Raw genomic sequence first — 18658 nt, 5'->3', positions numbered from 1 at the left:
GTAAACCAATACTTTTTTGTGTCTGTTCAGGCTTGCATGGGCCCAGGAACGTTTGTATATTCACACAGACATTTCAGAGGGAGTTAAGTCTAACCTTGTGTAGAAGACTGTTGAAAATGTGTTTGGTGCGAGTCTTTTGTGGCTTTTGTGAGGTGCCTTGTATAGTTCGGTGAAAAAGAAAATCACTAACAATAAGGGTGCTTTTGAGAAGTTAGGATTTTCAAAATCTTTAAAATGATATGATGTTCTTACAGATTTGTAATCAACCTTGTGATATTATGTTTCCAATGTAATCCCTACCAAGGTGCCTCCCTCAACGAAAGAGTTATTGTTCCTTGTAAGGGACAGTGAAAGGTGTGCGTGCAGACTATGGACATACTGCAAAGTCTGAGTAAAGTTAGTTCATGAACACAAGTAATCCATGAGCTTCTGTCTTTTGTAGGCGCAGGAGCAACACATTGCAATGCTAATGTTTTCAAGTTGAGCAGAGAGGAGAAGCACCATGGGAAGAATCTTCCAGGCTCTGATGCAGTAGAAATGACAGATCATCACAGAACAGGTTGATTGGACTATTTGATATTTTGTTGTTCCATAATCTTATGAACCATCACATTAATTCAACATTTATGGAGTGAACCGGTTTAAGTATCCCAATACATATTTAGTTAATTATTTTGTAATTTACCAGCATTCAACAAAGGCCATTTCACTGAGCAAGGAGTCAGTCGGAGGTTGTCCTGAACACTTTTTTCCATACAACAAGATGGCTACCGATTGTCAGTGAGCGTGTTGATTGCCTCAAATAACCTGGTTGGTGGTGTGGGGTCAGCTCAGGTCCAAGCCTAATACCATTTTACTGCGGGATGGAGTGGGATAGTGGTTCCATATGAAACCAATAAATTGATGAAAGCCTCTTTGAGCAGTTTGGCATTCTGAGTTTTCTTGAAAGCTATGAGGCTGACCGAGAACCTGACATGTGCATCTAATATGTGAACCTGAATGTTTTAGGGGCTCTGTCCTCCTGGAAAAAAGCAGATCAGCCTAAAGATTAGCATGAAGATCTTTGCAGTATATATACCGGCCCACATGCTTCCTACCCATGCACAATGAACTGCCCATAACCATAAGCAAGACATCACTTGTAGCAGTGATGACAGCACACAGGCCCTTACTAATGACATAGAGGCATTCACTGATGACATTCCATATGCTGTGACCAATAAACTAATTAATGTTATCATTAAAAACCTCACCTTGCAATATATATAGGCCCTTTCCAGTTTTCCAGTTGCATGCTCACTCCAGTACTTTCCACTTCCGTGTGCCTCTCTTACTGGGTAATCCCTGATACCAAGGAGCTAATTTTAGTTCCTGCTCATCGGACCCTTTTTTTATCGCTATGAAGGCGACATGAAAATCAAGAGCCTGTGGAGAGGACATGAATAACTGCAAGTGTAGATAACACAGGTGCTATGACCTGCAGGTAAATAAGCATGCAGCAAAACATACATGAACTTGGTGAGAAAGTGCATTTATGTAGATGTTTATATTACTCCTCTGACACCAATACACTTTCCAGGAAGTCTGTATTCAAAATAGACTTATTTTTCAGAGGTGAACAAGTCACTCGATGCATTTTGGGGATCTTTTCCCCTTCTTCAGGAGCTTAACTGTGAATATAAACATAAACAAATGGGATATCTAGCATCCCAAATTACACAATTCCTACATTCATAAAGCATTTTATATAATTCACAAATAAAGTTTACCATAGTAATCACGCCTAGCTTAAGTTACACACTAATTCTTCCACTATGTTGTGATCCAAGTAACCAATTCTGAATACACCTGTACAACCAAACCACCATCACCACCTATATCAGTGGTGTGAATCTCGTTTAAAACGACCTACACTAGTGTGATGACCACACCAAACTCATATATACCTAATATAGAGAGGAATCCAGTGAGTGTACAACCAAAACGTGAGATCTACTGGACCCAAGTCCAGCCCAAAGCTATATATAACATCCCGGAGCCCCTTCTACTGAGGAACTACCAAGAGTTCCATTTAGTATACAGTCTGTACGCAAAATTCAATCTGTGTTGTTTAAGAAAGTAATGAAAGAAACAATTAGTACAGTGGGTTTCCAAAGTTACCGTGTTCAATAGACATAAAACGCCTTAAATATATCCAGCCTCACATACTGTCCCAGTAACTTCCAGATTGTATGTAGAGGAAATGTTTATCCTCTGTTAGTCATAAGTGGTCAAGCCACCCGAAAACAGAAAGAAAAACCTCTCTATTGGAGCCACTGTATACCAATGCTCCTAACAGCCAGTTCGGAGAAGGAATCTGTAACAGGCTTGTATTCCAAAGCCTGTACAAATATATCAATGACAAATATAAATGCTGTGACAAATGGCGCTTTAACTCACCTTAGACTATATGCGCGTGTGTATAGCGATCTCAAATCCTGTCTTTCTCCGGTCACCAAACACTTGATCTCAGTGCTGGTTTCCCATGCTGGCCATATGTTTATACGTGCACCTGCGTGCGTGATACCCCGATCTAAGGAAGTTATATCCAGGAGAGTGTGGCTGTAACGCACCCCTGGAGGCCATCTTAGAACAATGTTAACTCTGCGAGGACACCTTTATTCAATATCTAATCAACACTCTCCATTCAATTAGTGCTACTTAACAGAGCGGTAAATGGTCTATCTATGTAGCTCTAGGGGCTTCCTTCCACTACAAAGATACGGGAAAAAAACAAAGAAATTATTTTATATAGTGATAAACACTGTGCCTTATCTAAATCCCTTATGTACCCATGTGAATGTCTGTTAGGATAGGATAACTACCGAAAACAATATTAATGCAATTTAAAGGGAGCATCCCAATATTCATTGGGACAAGGGGTTATGTAGCAGGGATTACAAGAGCTGGTCATATATAATTCTCCACAATTTCATTTTTTTTTAGAAAATGCAGAGCCAAAGTATTTGAAGATGTACATTTTCAGATCCCACATCCTACATTCATATTGCCAAATGTTACATTGTGTATAGCTCATCACAATTTCTATTTGTTTGTACAAAACAACAGTTTAATCATATGTTCATAGTGCCAGTCATTAAATATATGGTCACTGTAGGTAAAGCCTGTAGGAACTCCTACTGAATGTTCTGAACCCTAAATATAGTTCAGATTTTTGGAGCTCATTTATAAACCATGTCTAGAAAACTCAAAGCAACCAGCTTGTGTCCCAAATATACACAGCACATAACCTAGAAATTGCTGATGACTTTGTGGAAGATATTTTCAATGTAGCGTGTTTGTAAATTAAACCACATTGTTTACCATGCACACAAATTCCGGATACCATTCATATTAGTGAAACTATAGCATGTAGTAACCAACAAACCGTGTTTTGCTACATATGAACTGGTCCCACTAGTGTATATAAAGCATATCAAATTAAACAATTCAGGGGCGGGCGTGGCTACGAGGGCCATGTAGGAGGACGCGTTCTGGAGGAGCTCCCGAGATCCTGCAATGATCCGGGCAAAAAAGTGCGTGAAGACGGGCCGTCGACCGCTGAAAATACACATGCCGGTGTGTGAATGATTGGGCTACGCGTGGTGAACTTCTGGATGGTGCAGGAGGGACAGCGGCAGAGATCGGTGCGGAAGAGATACGGAGCACCGGAGACGAAAGACGACACAAAATGGCCGACCAAGGTCCGGAACAAAGGAAGAAGCAGGCCGCACGGTGACCCAGCGAAAGGGGCGCACTGAGTGCACATTTGTCACTTGTGCAAACTACAGGTCCCCTGGGTCATGTCGAATAGAACGGTGAGGCCGAAGGCGAAACAGCCCACCTTCGCTAAGACGTCCCCGGGTCAAGACATTACCAAGAGCAGGGACAAGCTGACTGCAAGCGGCATGACGACTTCGGGCGCCAACCAAGAAATCCTGGCTGCGATTGCGGACCTAAGGGCGGCCTGGGAATCTAAGCTCGAACTAGCCGTCACTGAACTAAAAACGGCACTGGACCTCAAGGTCAAAGAGGTGCAGGAGGACGTTAACCTACTCCGACAGGATGTCAGGGCCTTGGCAGAGCGCACGGAGTCCCTTGAGAAGGAAGTCAGCCTGAACACTGCGGATTGTGCCTCCCATGAAGCCGAACTGCACGCCCTGATACAAAGAGTGGGCAACTTGGAGAGCAGAGCGGAGGAGGCGGAAGGACGAGCCCGACGAAACAACATCCGCATCGTGGGCCTGCCGGAGGGATTGGAGGGCCACGATCCCACGGAATTCATTGAATCCATGCTACTGCAAGAGATACCCGGAGGAGCCCTATCCCAAGGATTTGCAGTGGAAAGGGCACACAGAGCCCTAACAAGGAGGCCACCACCGGGGAACCCGCCTAGGCCTGTGATAGCCAAAATTCTTAATTACCGTGACCGGGAGAGGATATTGGAACACTTTCGTAAGGGAGGAACGATCACACGAGGAGCGACAAACATCACGGCTTACCCGGACTACACCCTGTTTGTGCAGCGTAGCCGCATGAACTTTGGGACGGTAAAGCGGAGATTGAGAGAGTCGGGCCACAAATATATGTTACTGTATCCGGCAAAATTGAAAGTCATTCATAAACATAAAACTTAGTTTTTTGAGACCCCGGAGGATGCCATGGGATGGCTCGATGCGCAAGGATGTCCCCAGGAGTCAGAAGTTTGTACGGAGAAAGAGCTCGGAAGAGATAAGTGATGCATGAAGAAGGTGCCGCAAGATGGCGCGGCACGTGGGACTTGAATATAGTCGCTTGCGCAGCCTTCAGTAGAGAAGGTCAGACTATTGCACTATTTGTCATAAGCACTGTGGTTAATGTTGACTTAACGGGAGCCTTACAGAGCGATTCTATCTACCCCACAACAGTTTTAGTTAAGTGGCCATTAGGGCGACTTCACCCTACTGAGCTCTGTGCATCGTTCGGTGCTTGCAGGGCTAGATGTGGGGGTGCCTGAGCTCCGTGGATGGAGCTGGGCAGCAGTTGGGGTGTGTGATGTTGGGGAAGGGACGGGTGGGGGCAGGGGAGGGAAGTTGGGGATTTATTGTGTACATAGTTATGGGGAGTTTGAGCTGGTACAAGAAGCTACAAGCAAAAATGGAGGGCTGTATCTGTATCACGTGGGCAAAGGGGAGTCGCTACATGGGAGGCAGGAAGACACTCATGAGCCATGGGAGACCTTAAGATCGTAACATGGAATGTCAGGGGACTTAACAGCTACTTAAAAAGGAACAAAGTCATGATGTACCTAAAAAGACAGAGGATTGATATTGCGATGTTGCAGGAAACACATCTGACCCAGCAAAAATTGGAACTGGTGGGGAAGAAGTGGAGAGGCACTGTAGTGGGCTCTCCGTACTCTGCCTACGCTAGGGGAGTGCTGGTCTGGGTGGCACCGCACGTTCTGCTCCAACTCACACAAGAGGTGGTGGACACGGAGGGTAGGTTGGTCATATTGAAGGCCTTGGTAGAGAATAAAGAGGTGTGCATTATAAATACATATGCCCCCAACCAAAACACTGCTACGTATTTTAGAACCCTATGTACTCATCTGGGCGCGTGTGTGGGGGGAGCGGTTATCTGGGGAGGGGACTTTAACTGTGTGCTCGACCCAAAGGCAGACAGATCTGATGGGAAGATTGATCGGCCCACCCCGGCGGCCAGGGTATTACAGACATTACTAGATGACTTTGGGCTGGCGGATGTTTGGAGACTGAAACACCCTAATGAAACACAGTACTCGCACTACTCAGCTCCGCAGCACCTGCACACAAGGCTGGATTATTTTTTTGCCACGCCAGATGTGATGATAGAGACCACCCAAATAGAATATAGAGCTAGGGTCCTGTTGGACCACTCGCCTCTGGTGCTGACCTGGCAGCACTGCCGCCCCAGGGCGCAGATACTGGAGGGAAGACATCAGGGATGCGATCTCACAGTACTTTGAGGTGAACACAGGCAGCGTAGATTCAGCGTGCACACTCTGGGAGGCCTTTAAGGTGGTGTTGCGGGGTGCTGCTATTGCTAAGTCAAAAGGCCTACAGGGTGGGGTCCTAACAGAATTAGAGGAAGCGGAAGAGCAACTGGAGCGCGAAAGCGACACGTCAGGAGGGGACGCGGAACTTGTACTCGAGTTGCAGCAGAGGTGTGCGGAGCTTTGGGAAAGGCTCTGCAACCTTAACTACAAAAAGTATGTCGAGAGGCAACATGCAGGTGGGGATAAAACTGGCCGCTTGTTGGCGTGGTTATATAAGAGCGAAACCCCCAGGACCCCGATTAGGATAATAACCAGAGAGGACGGGGAGGTGGTTGACACCCGGGAAGGAGTCAACGAGGCATTCTTGGACTATTATAGAACATTATATGAGGACAGGGGAGGGGACAATCAGGAGGAGATTAGAGAAACACTAAAAGACATGGAATTACCTAAGATTAGTGATGAAGAAAGGGAGGAACTAGACGCACCGATTACCCTGGAGGAATTAGAGGAGGTGGTAAAACAGCTGCCCACCTGCAAGACCCCGGGTACGGACGGATCCCGGGCGAGTTTTACAAAATATATAAAGCAGAAGTACTCCCCCCTATGCTAGAGATGCTCAATGAGTCTTTTGAGAAGGGTTGGCTACCGGACACGCTCAGAGAAGCACTAATCGTGCCGCGCCCCAAGCCCAACAAGCCAGGGCATTGCTCCGGCTCTTTATAGGCCGTTGTCAATGTTGAACCAGGACAGCAAGATCTTGACGGCGGTCCTGGCTAATAGGCTACGAAGGGTCATCAGTAAACTGATACACCCGGATCAGACAGGTTATGTCCCCAACAGAAATATAACCCACAACCACAGGCAACTCCACCGGGTGATTGAAGAGGGAAACAGAAGCGATGGGGAAATGGCGGTGGTGTCCCAGATGCAGTCAAGGCTTTTGATTCAGTGAGGTGGCCATGGTTGCTGGCGGCCCTGGAAGAATACGGGATTGGGCCGGGTTATGTTAGGTGGGCGAAATAAAAAAACTAAAAAAAATAATAAATAAAAAAAATTCAACAATTCAGACTGAACTCTTCGTTCATACCTTTTGGGTACAATGTGTCCAGCAGATGTAGCCGATACATTTCCCGCTGTAGGAGGCATGTACTAAAGTCACCTCCTCCTCTCAGAGGTTCAACAACCTCTAATATCATAAACAGAATTTGTGAAATTGTATCTTGATTTCAACAAAATGTCATACAACAGGAGATTAAGTATTCTTAGTCCGAATGTTCGATTTATGCTCTATCCACCTCTCACGTGCAGGTCTTGATGTCTGGCCTACATATAGTAGACCGTATGGCCATTTGATACAGTAGATAACGCCAGATGTTGTACAGGTAGCAGAATCACGTAAGGCAATCTTTTTACCTGTATATGGATGAGCAATGGTTTTTTACAATTGCTGCATGCAAGACAAGGGACAGTTCCCTTCGTGTGTGTGCTCAAAACCATCTGTCTGTCTCTGAGGTTTTTCAGCACATACAAGATTATCTTTTAAGTTGCTCCCTCGTTTATATGCCATCATGGGTGTCTTTGGAAATTTTCCAGTTTTTGTTTAAGATGTGAGCAATTTGGAAACTCTGTCTAGAATATTTAGAAATATATGGAAGTGGATCATGTTTGTCTTTTGGTCTAGACCTTAGTAAGTCTTCTTTCTGAATTAAATATGCTCTACGAACAGCCTCTCGCAGTACCTCATCCGGATATCCCCTGCTGGCGAACCTATTCTGAAGATCAATGCATTCTGCATGGAAAACCTCTGGGTCAGTGATAATTCTGTTCGGCCTGAGGAGTTGACTATATAGCAAACTCTTTATCATTACTTTAGGGTGGATGCTAGCGTAATGTAAGTGATTAGTAATATCAGTAGGTTTATGGTACAGTGATGTAACCAATTTGTCTTCCACTATCCCCAGTTGGATGTCCAGGAAGTGCAAACATGGATCCCCGATCTCTGAAGTGAATTTAATATGAGAATATGTCGAATTAAGATATTAAAATAACTCGATTAGTGTCATGGTGCATGCTCCCAAAACCCTGAAACCAGCGAGCCCATCCCTGCCTCAGGCTTCCTTGGGGGCTTCTCAGGCCCCAGCTAGGCTTACCTGGACTCAGTCCTGGCGCTGCTGGCGCCAGGCTCATGGTAGGTGTTAAACATATGGTCCATATACTTGGCTCTGAGATGCTAAGCCATTCAGTACAGGGTGTGGCTTGGGACTATTTTACCTGAGAGGCAGGATACAGTTAAGGGAACTATTTTCCTGGAACTACTTGCAAGGCTATTTAAACCGCACACTGCAAACTGAACACGCTTCGCGTTATTCTGCACTCCTGCAACGTAACGCTCACTGTGTCAGTTCAGCTCTTGCTTCCCTTCTGCCACGCCCGTCCAGAGTCTTCTATCCATCGGCACCTGTGAAAAGAGAAGAACAGGACTTATTCACGCATTGAAGGCCTTACAAGCAGAACATCCTGACCTCGCCTTCTTCTTACCCATGGACCGCCGCATCTGTAGAAGAACCGAACAGAAGGTACCCTCTCGGGTAACTACTCACCTGAATCGGCCAGCTCCAGGAACTCCATCGAGCAGTTCTCCATCATTCTGCATCGCGCTGCCACTCGACACCGTATAAAAAGGTTCTTCCATCTTCTTTCTGGAATTGCGCCGCAGCTGCCGAACAGAAAACACAAAACAGGTTAGTCGCACACAGCAAAGGAAAGCTAAATAAAGCGAACAATTAGTGCGTCCCGCACAGCACTATACTTACCGGCAGGAATCCTGCTCATCATTGTCAGAAGAGTCATCCCATCATCCGAAAGCCGCTTAATGCCGCACCTGAAAGACAAGAACGAACATTAGATACCTTGAGCAGAAAGACTTAAAGCAGCTTTTCCAAGGAGGTATTGGAATAGAGACTTACCTGCTTACTCCTGTCCTTCCACTTCAGCAACCTCCATCGGCTCAGTGAAGTAACTTAATCCTGGAACAACAGTGTAACCGCGCCCCTGCCAGAGTGTGCAGGACGGAGAGCTTACCCATTAAAAAACCAAGATGAGCCAGAGGAAGAGTTATATTATGAATTGTTTGTTACCCCTTTCTTACTCTGTTTGTAAAAGTATCCATTCTATTGCTTCAATGCCCGCATTATGGGGGATGGATGTATATAAACTATTCACTCCAATGAGATGAGAATAGTCCTGATTGAGGTCTTCAGTATCATGTAGACAATGCAAAAAATGTGTTGTGTCCCTCAGATACATGGGTATAGCATGTACCAAAGGTTTAACATTTTATCCACATAAATGGCCAGAGGATAGAAAATACTCTCGGTCCCTGCCACAATGGGTCTGGATGGTGGTGACGTCTGATGTTTATTAATTTTTGGGAGCCCATAGAAAATGTACCAATTGGAAATCGGTTAATAAGAAAGTTCTTGGTCTTCTCAGTAATCCATTCATTATCCAGAGCTTTTTTTTAATTTTTTTTACAACTGTTTGAATCAAAGCCTTAATCTCATTGATTGGATCATACTCCAATTTGATGTAAGTGGATTAATCTTCTAATAATGCCAAACAACTTTCATGATGAAAAGAGGAGCTCATAAGAACTATGGCTCCCCCTAATCAACTGCTTTCAAAGTTAGATGTTCATCTTTGGCTAACTTCTCCACTTGCATCAGGTAGGTATTCTTGATGTAGCGTAGATACTTTTGGGTAAATACATTTTCTATAGTACTGACAAGACCTTTGTCTCAAACATGTTCATTACAGAGTTCTGAATAGATGGAACAAAACACCTTTTAGGACGCCTTTCCAAATCATCAAAGGCCATAGAGGCTTCTTTCAGAGGTGGTTGTGAATCTGACGGATCTTACGTAATAGTCGGTGCAAGTTAATTTTTTGTTCAAACAAGTTAGTGTTGAAGGTTGGTACAACAGAAAGTCCTCTGTTGAGGACTTGAAGTTGACCTTTAATCAAGCGTTTACTCGAGATATTTTGTCGGGGCATTACTTATTTTGCTGTTGGGCTGATCTTTTTACCTCGCCTGTTTTATTTCCTTGATATAAAAAAGGTGGATAATGCACGTGATGCCAGTCAGATGCCAATTACATCAAAGTCCTGTGTAAAGTCATTAGCGGTGTCATTGATGAGATCATCTGTGATGTCTAGGATGGAGTCATGAAGCGTGCACTTGGGGGCTTCCAATGGTTGGCTACCTTTTGTATTGTCAGATTTTGTGCATTGTGAAGAATTTTGGATGAAATGTATAAGGATTTCTTACTAACATAGCACAGCCATTATAATGGGCAGTGTAATGGACTCAACAGCGTAAAAGATGGATTGCACAAATATAAGGTAACCTGGTCGTGCCGTGATGAGGTTGCTCACAGAAAGTCGATAACTCTCTTCATCATCACAGGGCTATCCAAGTAGCTCTGGCACTGCCTGCCACATGACCTGACCACACTTCAAACTACCGAGAGCATCCCTCTAACCCAAGTCCTGGCAATGAATGAGCAGAGCATATAAATCAGTGTTCCCTAAACTTTTTAAAAAATAGGAATTGCGAATCTCTGGCAAATAGGTATTGTTTATCTAGCAATATGTAGAAAGCAGTTACTGAGACCAATAAACAAAGCCATTTTCCAGGGCCTGCGTATTAAGGGCGGATCACGACTTGTATCTGTGGTCTGTGTTAACAGCACATTTGCGTATTCTGTTTATGAATATATTTTTCTATTGATTTACAAAGGTGAAAATAAAAGCATATCTATGTGAGGAAGCGTAGGTCAATGAATTATGTATGGAGTGTTTCATTTCTTATGATTCAATTGCAATCCCTCTTTTTAGTTTGTTTATAACCCTGAAGTCTAGACAAAAACCTTTGAATGTGTCTGTCCTGTGTCAGTGGTGACTTGTCCATAATGTACCGCCTTTCCACCTGTCCCAGTGAGCCAAGAAAAAAGCAGAGAGCAGCACACACTTTTAATCGCTTTCCATGCAGGAATGATGAGCATTGTGACATGACCAGTGTGCCATGCGTGGCTGGGGAGTACAGCTCTCCCAACCATGCAAGACCCATTAGTCATGCTGGCTAGATCCCTACATGAAGAGGGAAAGTTCTTGAGCAGCCTAATTACTTAATCTTGTATATCGCGCTAAATACCCGAGACCAGTCTCTAACCGCAGGACCAGGATTCAAAACTTTGTTGTTCTGCTTTGTCTTTCTTCCAAGACAAACGGTTGCCCCTGTGCTATCTTCCGGCCCTCAGCCTACTCCCGTCATGGCCAATTGGAAGCATTTTACATTTCAGAGCCCTGAACATGTACCATGTCTGCATGCTTGGGGCTCAGAAACCTGATTCCCAGAGGGTTCCTGGTGTGGTGCACACTCTGTGGAATCCTGGAGATGGAGCAGCAGAGCATCCAGGCTGAACTGGCAGGTAAGTTGAAGTCTTGTGTGTGAGGTGTAGTCGTCTGCAAGCATGTACATGGGGTCTTCTTCCAACCTCCATTCTCTATCTCCTTTTTCTCCAACCTCCTTCAAATGTCTTTTTCCAACTCCCTCCTTCTGTACCCTTTGAACGTCCTCCTGGTGTCTTCATCTACTTCATCCTGATTGCGGTGCCCATTGTCTCTGCCACCCATTGTCTCTGCCAACCTTTCTCACGTACCTCCTCCTAAATACCTTATTTTCTATTTTCTTCCTCTCATGAATTCCTCCTCCAAACTCCTGTTTGATGTCTGTTTCGCTGGTCCTCTTGTTTCCTCCTCACCCTTACTTTGGAATTCCCTTGGTTCTGCTCTTTCATTCTCCTTCCTGATGCTTTTCTCTACCACTTCTTCTCCTTTCACTGTCTACTTCTTCCACCTCAGTTTATTTCTTGCTATTTTCTGAGACTATTTTCCCTGCATCACTTTGTTGATTCGTAGCTCTCCTCAACCTCCTCTTGGCCCTTCTCCTCAGCCTCTGCTCACTGCGTGATCCTTGCCTCCACCCCAGCCACCTCTTTTGCCATCTCTTCCACTACTTCCAGCAACCTCCTTTGCCTATTAGCTAGCTAATTCATTAAACCCACGTCACCATGACGCTGATTGGGCCTCTTATTTGCTGCCCTTTGTATCAGTTGGTACACCTGTGTTTTATGATTGGAACAGTAACGGGATTAGAGTGGCTGTTTTTTCAAACCATGAACACCCGTTCGTAATAAAGTAATGCCCTGTCTGCCATCTTTGTTTTCCAGTGCCAGCACCAAACGCTGGCAAGAACACTGCCCTTGCACAGGTCTCTCTTTCCTGCCTGCTGCACGGCGTGTGACATCCAGAATGCTATTGGGCCTCATTACAAGTCCGACGGTAACCTGCCGTTTTTTCCAGCTCGGTTACCGCCGGACTCGTATTACCATTCCGCCTCTGTGATTCCCGGAATTACCGGGGCATTACAACCCCAGTGACCCGGGAATTCCAGAGGCGGAATTCGGTAAATCCCCGTTCCCATTGAGTCCCATAGGACTCACTGGGAATCGGAACCATGGAAACACCGGCACCATTTCGTGATGGTGCCGGTGTTTCCACATCCGCCTGCAGGTGGGTGGTGTTAAACCTGCCAGGTCAAACCTGGCGGGAATGACACCTCCGCCTGCAGGACTTGAGATCACCCGGTATGGAAACAACGGTGGCAGCAGGGTTTAACGCCACCGTTATTTCCATACCGGGTGACTCGTAATGAGGCCCAATGTTTTTTACTGAATGGATGTTCTTTCTCAGTAGTCCTCCATACATCGAAAAATCGCGAACACAATATCAATCTAACCTTAATTAACGTCTTTGAGTGTTACTATAATTGAGCAGTCATGAAGAAAAACTGAATGTAAGTAAACATGTCTTTTTGTATTGAATGCAGTTTTTAATTATTCCCTAAAACTGTGACCTGCATCTTTTTTTTTATCAAAACTCTATCTCATTGCCTATGCACACCAAGATATTTAAGCTTCATTCACACAAAAAATTATTTCAGTCGATGGTGCATTTACGGAATATAAGTACATTATATTACAAATGTGATTAAACCTTGCCATTTCTATCATTATATTGTTTAGTTCTTTCAGACAAATATGTTACCAATAATCATTTTGTTTTTACATTGGTTTTGGGAAATGCAGATATTCATATTTGCATATCCATGCCATGTGTTTGCCTTCATATTGTTTCCCGTATTGTTGAAATTAGTTTAATACCATACTTTTCTCTAAATGTATTTATACATTATTTAAAAAAAAATGGAAATGTACCTGTGTTAGCAGGTCCTAGACATCTATTTAAAGCTCCTAAACTGGGTTTCCTGTGGTTGTAACAAAAAAGGAGCATAATCTCCCTGATTATGCTAATGTATTCTGTCATGAACATATAAATGCACAAAAAAACAATGTGGACTGTATTGAGCTTTGGAAAAAGAGTTTATGATGTTGTAATCTTTGGGTGATTTGGGGGAGGGCATAAATACAAGGGATATGAGGCTGTTTTAAAAAAAAGACATTTAGTGATTCCGAGTTTGTTTCACCACCTCGTTCTGATAGTACACATCTCAACAGTGTGCGACTTACAACAGTCATCAAACAAAGGTTTTTTAAAAAAAGTTCTCTTAAAAAGTCAAAATCTCTTAAATAATGTTCACCTATTCAGAACTTGTATTTTCAGTCCTTTGAGATACATTAATCTGTACGTGATCCATAGATCCTGACCTCTATACAGCAGCTATTTATAATTTAAAAAAAAGTAAATGTCAACTCTTGAAAAAGAAGAGAAATATGGAATGCTTACTATAAAAAATTAGTGTATTTGCAACGCTGTAACAGCCAACTTATTTTTCCAATGGAACTATGACTGAATGAAAAATGCTGCCCAAGTTGCAATTAGGGTGGTGGGAGATCCAAAACCCCCGAAATTGTCATACCCACTCAAAATCATTTTGGATTACCAATGACACTAATGACAAAGAAAACCTGTATAGCTCACCAAATGTTTATTTATTTATAGAGCCCTCCCAGCATAGCTTCATTTCTCCTTGGTGCTTTGGCTCACTCTAGCTATGGTTGTTCCTGTGTTTCTTGTTAGAACCGATGGGTCTTGTGTTTTGCCCTAAAAGACATTAGGTTGTAGGCAAGTCGTATATCTTCCAGAGGTCATGAGCAATTTTTGTCTACTGTCTGTCCCATCTGGTCTTGCATGTCATTTTTGGGATTAGCAGGATATTGGCCTGTGTGTAACATAGGGCTGTTGGGAGTTGTGAGGGGTCAGAAATGAGAGGCGGACACACAGTTATGTTTTCATTGTCGGACATCTTTATTAAAATAAAAGGATTGGATAAAGGCCTCAGTCCCTATCCTGAAGAGTTTCCAAACCTAGGAAACTAAAACTAAAGATCAGTCTGTGTCTCGTCGTCAAATTTATATAACCTGTCCTTATGTCCAAAACCTATTAATCTGACCCTCACACTAGAAATGATTCATTAAGGGTGTAAGGAAGTGTCTTTGACTTAGATTTGACAAAAGGGTTCACAATTAAAGCAAGTAGATAAATCCAACAAAAATAGTCTTTACCAAGGAGAGATTCTTGGATCCAGAGGGTGGTTCCCTTCCCCTGTATTATTTCAGTAGGATGGCAAAAGTATATTTTTCAAACAACAGTTTCTTAAGGTTGGCAGAAGGGTCTCATTCAAACAATAGTTTCTTAAGGATTGCAAAAGGGTCTCTTTCAAAAAGCAGTCTCTTTGGTTTCTTATTATAATCTTTATTATAATTGGTTATTTATAACACGCTTAATACCCGGAGGTTTCTAAGCGCGGACCTGGGGATTGCACCTGTGTTGCTCCACGCCTTCTTGCGTCCAAGGCGAGCGTGTTTCCCCTGAGCTATTGTCCTATACCTCATTCAGGAAGTTTCTGTACAAACAATATGTCCCATACCATTTAGCTTTTTCCTAGGTATCTTTGCACTGAGTTCACAAACCAAAGGGGTCTTATTTCACAATGAGATGTTCCACATAGGGTGCTTTCCAACCTCTTTTATATTTTAGCAGTCCACCTGATGTACTTGTCCATCAAATCTCCTCCTATGAGCTCTTTAGGTCTCTGCTTGTACCTTTCCGCCAGGTATTTTGATTGCAACAGGAAAAGGTCTTTGTTCAGTTTCACAACTTCCACTTGCCAGTTTTCTTAGAGCCTCTGGTATACCTATTTTACCATGTGCTTTGCAAAGGTAGGTACGTTTCTTTCTATGACTTTAGTGGACTTCCTAGTATACTCCCCTGCCGGGATTCCTTGAGTAGGTTCATCAGATCCGCTGGTTTACTCTCTTGCCAGGTATCTTCCCACAATTGTAACGTGGTTATTTAACTTCAACTTTCCTAGTGTTTTAACATGTCAGGGCTTCCTTTCATCTGGTTCTTAGATCCCCTGGTATACTCTCGTGACAGGTATTTGTCCACAATGTCTTATTCTTCTGTACATTTTAAATGGATTGCCCGGTGTACTCCCCTGCCAGGAATCCCCTTTTTGGGTCTTGTGGATCCCTGGTATGCTTCTCTGCTCGGTGTCTTCCCCCCAAATGATCACTGCCTGATGTGTTTCTTTCACCAGGGCTTCTTCACTGAGTTCACTGTCTTTAGCATAGCACATTTGTATTCCTTCACTGTGTCTATACTGCATTAGCTCGAGGTACTACTTGTTCCAACTTTCCCCATATTGACATCTCATACATGAGAATGTGTGCAAGTTCTGTCTTTGTATTTTACTTGGTTGGTATTCCAAACTGTTTCTCAATTGCTTACATGTCTGTCAGAACACCCCGAAGTCCCCATTATTTCTGGGCAGACTCACCAGTGTCTGTTAGAGTTCCTGACTCACATTGCTGTAGTGAAGCTTCCTCTTTGGGATGGTGTTTCTCGCACTGCAGACCTTCTCCTAGCTCTCTTGCTAACTCTGCATTCACCCGCCGGTAAGACTACTGCTTCTCGATATGACCGCATCCTCGGTAGCTCTGGTGCTGCTGCTGGCTCCCTGGCTGTTCTTCCAAATGCCTGCTGTGTTTCTGTTGGCCTCGTGCCATGCCAGTATATAATGTTATGTTATGTTATTTTGCACTTATATAGCGCCTTATATACCATTGGTATGGTCTGAAGGCGCTGGTAGGTTGAACGCCCTTGGGAATCGAAGTTCGGGTCAGTAGAGAGAATAGAGGGAGTCCAAAGGTGCGTGTGCGCACCAGGTATGTGTGCAGCTGGTGTGGAATTCCTGTGGAAGCTGCTTCCTAGCGGTAGGTGTGGTGGCTGGGAGATCAGGAGTATGTGTTCGATCTGGCCGGAATTATCCAGAGCGAGTCTGGCAGCGTTAAGCCTGAGGAGAACGCCTGGCTGGGGGTGTGAGACCAGCAGTGTTTACTTAGAGTGATGGGGAGTGAGCGGCAGATGTTGATATGAGAACAGTTATACCGAATGGTGTCATAGTATCTCTGTGTTCTAGTTGAGTGGTGGTGTAAGGAGAGAGTAAGCGTGGGGTGTGATATGAGGTATGCTCTTTCAGAGGTTCAATGCATTCCTAGGCATATTACGAACGTCGTGCAATTCTGAGCGGTCAGGTTCGTTCTATGCATTTTTGGTCTATGCAATTGGGTACCCTTCTAAATGCAATTGGGTGCACTTCTAAATGCAATTGGGTGCACTTCTAAAATTAACTTTTCTCAGGGAGGCTATTGGTCAGAACTTCTAAATGCAATTGGTCACAGCTTCTAAATGCAATTGGGTACACTCCTAAATTCAACTTTCCTCAGAGAGGCTACTGGGCGCATTTTCTAGAATGCAGTTGGGTACAACTTCTAATACAGTTGGGTACACTTCTAAGTTCAACTTTCTCAGAGAGGCTATTGGTCACAAATTCTAAGTGCAATTGGGTACGTTTCTAGATGCAATTGGGAACACTTCTAATTCAACTTTTTCAGAGAGGCTATTGGGCGCAACTTCTAAATGCGGTTGGGAACACTTCTAGGTTCAACTTTTCTCAGTGAGGCTGTTGGGCGCAACTTCTAAATGCAGATGGGTACACTTCTAAATGAAAATGGTCTCAGTTTCTAAATGCAATTGGGTACACTTCTAAATTCAGGTTTTCTCAGAGAGGCTGTTGGGCGCAACTTCTAGAGTGCAATTGGGTACATTTCTAAATTCAACTTTTCTCAGAGAGGCTATTGGGCGCAACTTCTAAATGCAATTGGGTACACTTCTAAATGTAATTGGGCATAGCTTCTAATGCAATTGGGCACACTTCTAAGTTCAAGTTTTCTCAGAGAGGCTGTTGGGCGCAACTTCTAGAATGCAATTGGGTACTCTTCTAATGCAAATGGTCGCAGCTTCTAAATGCAATTGGGTACACTTCTAAATTCAACTTTCTCAGAGAGGCTATTGGGCGCAACTTGGCAGCGAGAGTTTGGTTGTTCCTGTTTGTTCCCATGCTGCTGCCTTGTCCCTCGGTTCTGCTTCCTTCTTCTCCCATTCCGCTTCTCCCTTCTCTGGTTCTCTGAATGCGGACACAATTATTATTTTTTTTTTTACCAGCTTTATTTAAGTTTTGGAGCATCATAGACATGTGTACATCAATAAGCAAATTAATAACAAATATGTAATGCTTCATACATGTCAGTTCTTCCTTACCCCTTCATGGGGTTTCAGTACATTACAATGCCAGTGCTCATTTATAATAACAGTGTAAAAATAAAAATAAATGTTGGACTCTCCCCCTATCCCCCAAAATATCTACCTAACTTAAAGGTGAAGAAGTGTTCTTTTCCTGACTTAAAACTTCAGCCAGGTGGATCCCTTCCAGCTTAATATTCGAGTTTATCAAATAACAGGTATTGCACGGAGCAATCTGGGCTTAAAGTACATCTGCTCTTTGTCATCTGTGAATTCGTGTAATGGTAGCCAAATGTTCAGATAGTTTGAGTAAGAGCCGTGGGCTATTGCTGTCACCTTTTCCATGGCCATCACGCCCCATAGCCGCACCCACCACATGGCTACTATTGGTCCATCTTTGGATTTCCATGCCTGTGCGATTGTGATTCTGGCTGCGCTCAACATATGTGTAATTCGGGTGGCTGTCGGCCCTGAGCTTGCGTAGCATCCCTCTACTGCTTCTCCCAACAGTACCACTAGCGGGTCGAAGGGAAGCTCCACGCCGGTTATATCCTTAATGTGACTTAAAATCTCTTTCCAGTAGGTTTCTGTTAGTGGGCAGGACCACCACATGTGAATAAGGTCCCCAGGTTGTCCACAGTTCCTCCAGCACGCAGCCAGGTATTCTGGGTTAATGGCGTGCATGCGTGTGGGCGTCATGTACCACCGAAGACAGAGTTTGTATGCTGCCTCTTTAATCAAGGTACATTTAGAGCTCCTCGCGGCTCTATGCCAAATGCGGCCCCATGTGTCCCCATCGATTGGTCTCCCTAGATCCGTCTCCCATTTCTGCATATAAGTAAGGTTCTCTTCCGGGTCCCATTCCCCCACCAT

The 18658-nt window shown here is 44.0% G+C and overlaps 1 protein-coding gene across 5 annotated transcripts in view; it reads left to right on the top strand.

The window, feature by feature from the left end:
- The window catches only part of LOC138510492 (zinc finger protein 845-like), a 252430-nt gene that overhangs the window by 90342 nt on the left and 143430 nt on the right, over nucleotides 1-18658 (top strand). For 3 of the 5 annotated variants that reach the window (XM_069626183.1, XM_069626182.1, XM_069626181.1), the window contains exon 4: nucleotides 443-559. The exons of the other annotated variants lie outside the window; for them this stretch is intronic. In XM_069626183.1, coding sequence (XP_069482284.1) covers nucleotides 443-559 — 117 coding nt within the window. The remainder of the gene's footprint in view (nucleotides 1-442; nucleotides 560-18658) is intronic. 5 annotated transcript variants of the gene reach the window in all.

The sequence above is a fragment of the Ambystoma mexicanum genome, chromosome 6p (genome assembly GCF_040938575.1).
Source record: "Ambystoma mexicanum isolate Mex_15411 chromosome 6p, UKY_AmexF1_1, whole genome shotgun sequence".
Classification (NCBI taxonomy): domain Eukaryota; kingdom Metazoa; phylum Chordata; class Amphibia; order Caudata; family Ambystomatidae; genus Ambystoma; species Ambystoma mexicanum.
The sequence above is the reverse complement of the archived record's forward strand: the minus strand, read 5'-3'. Positions and strand labels throughout refer to the sequence as shown.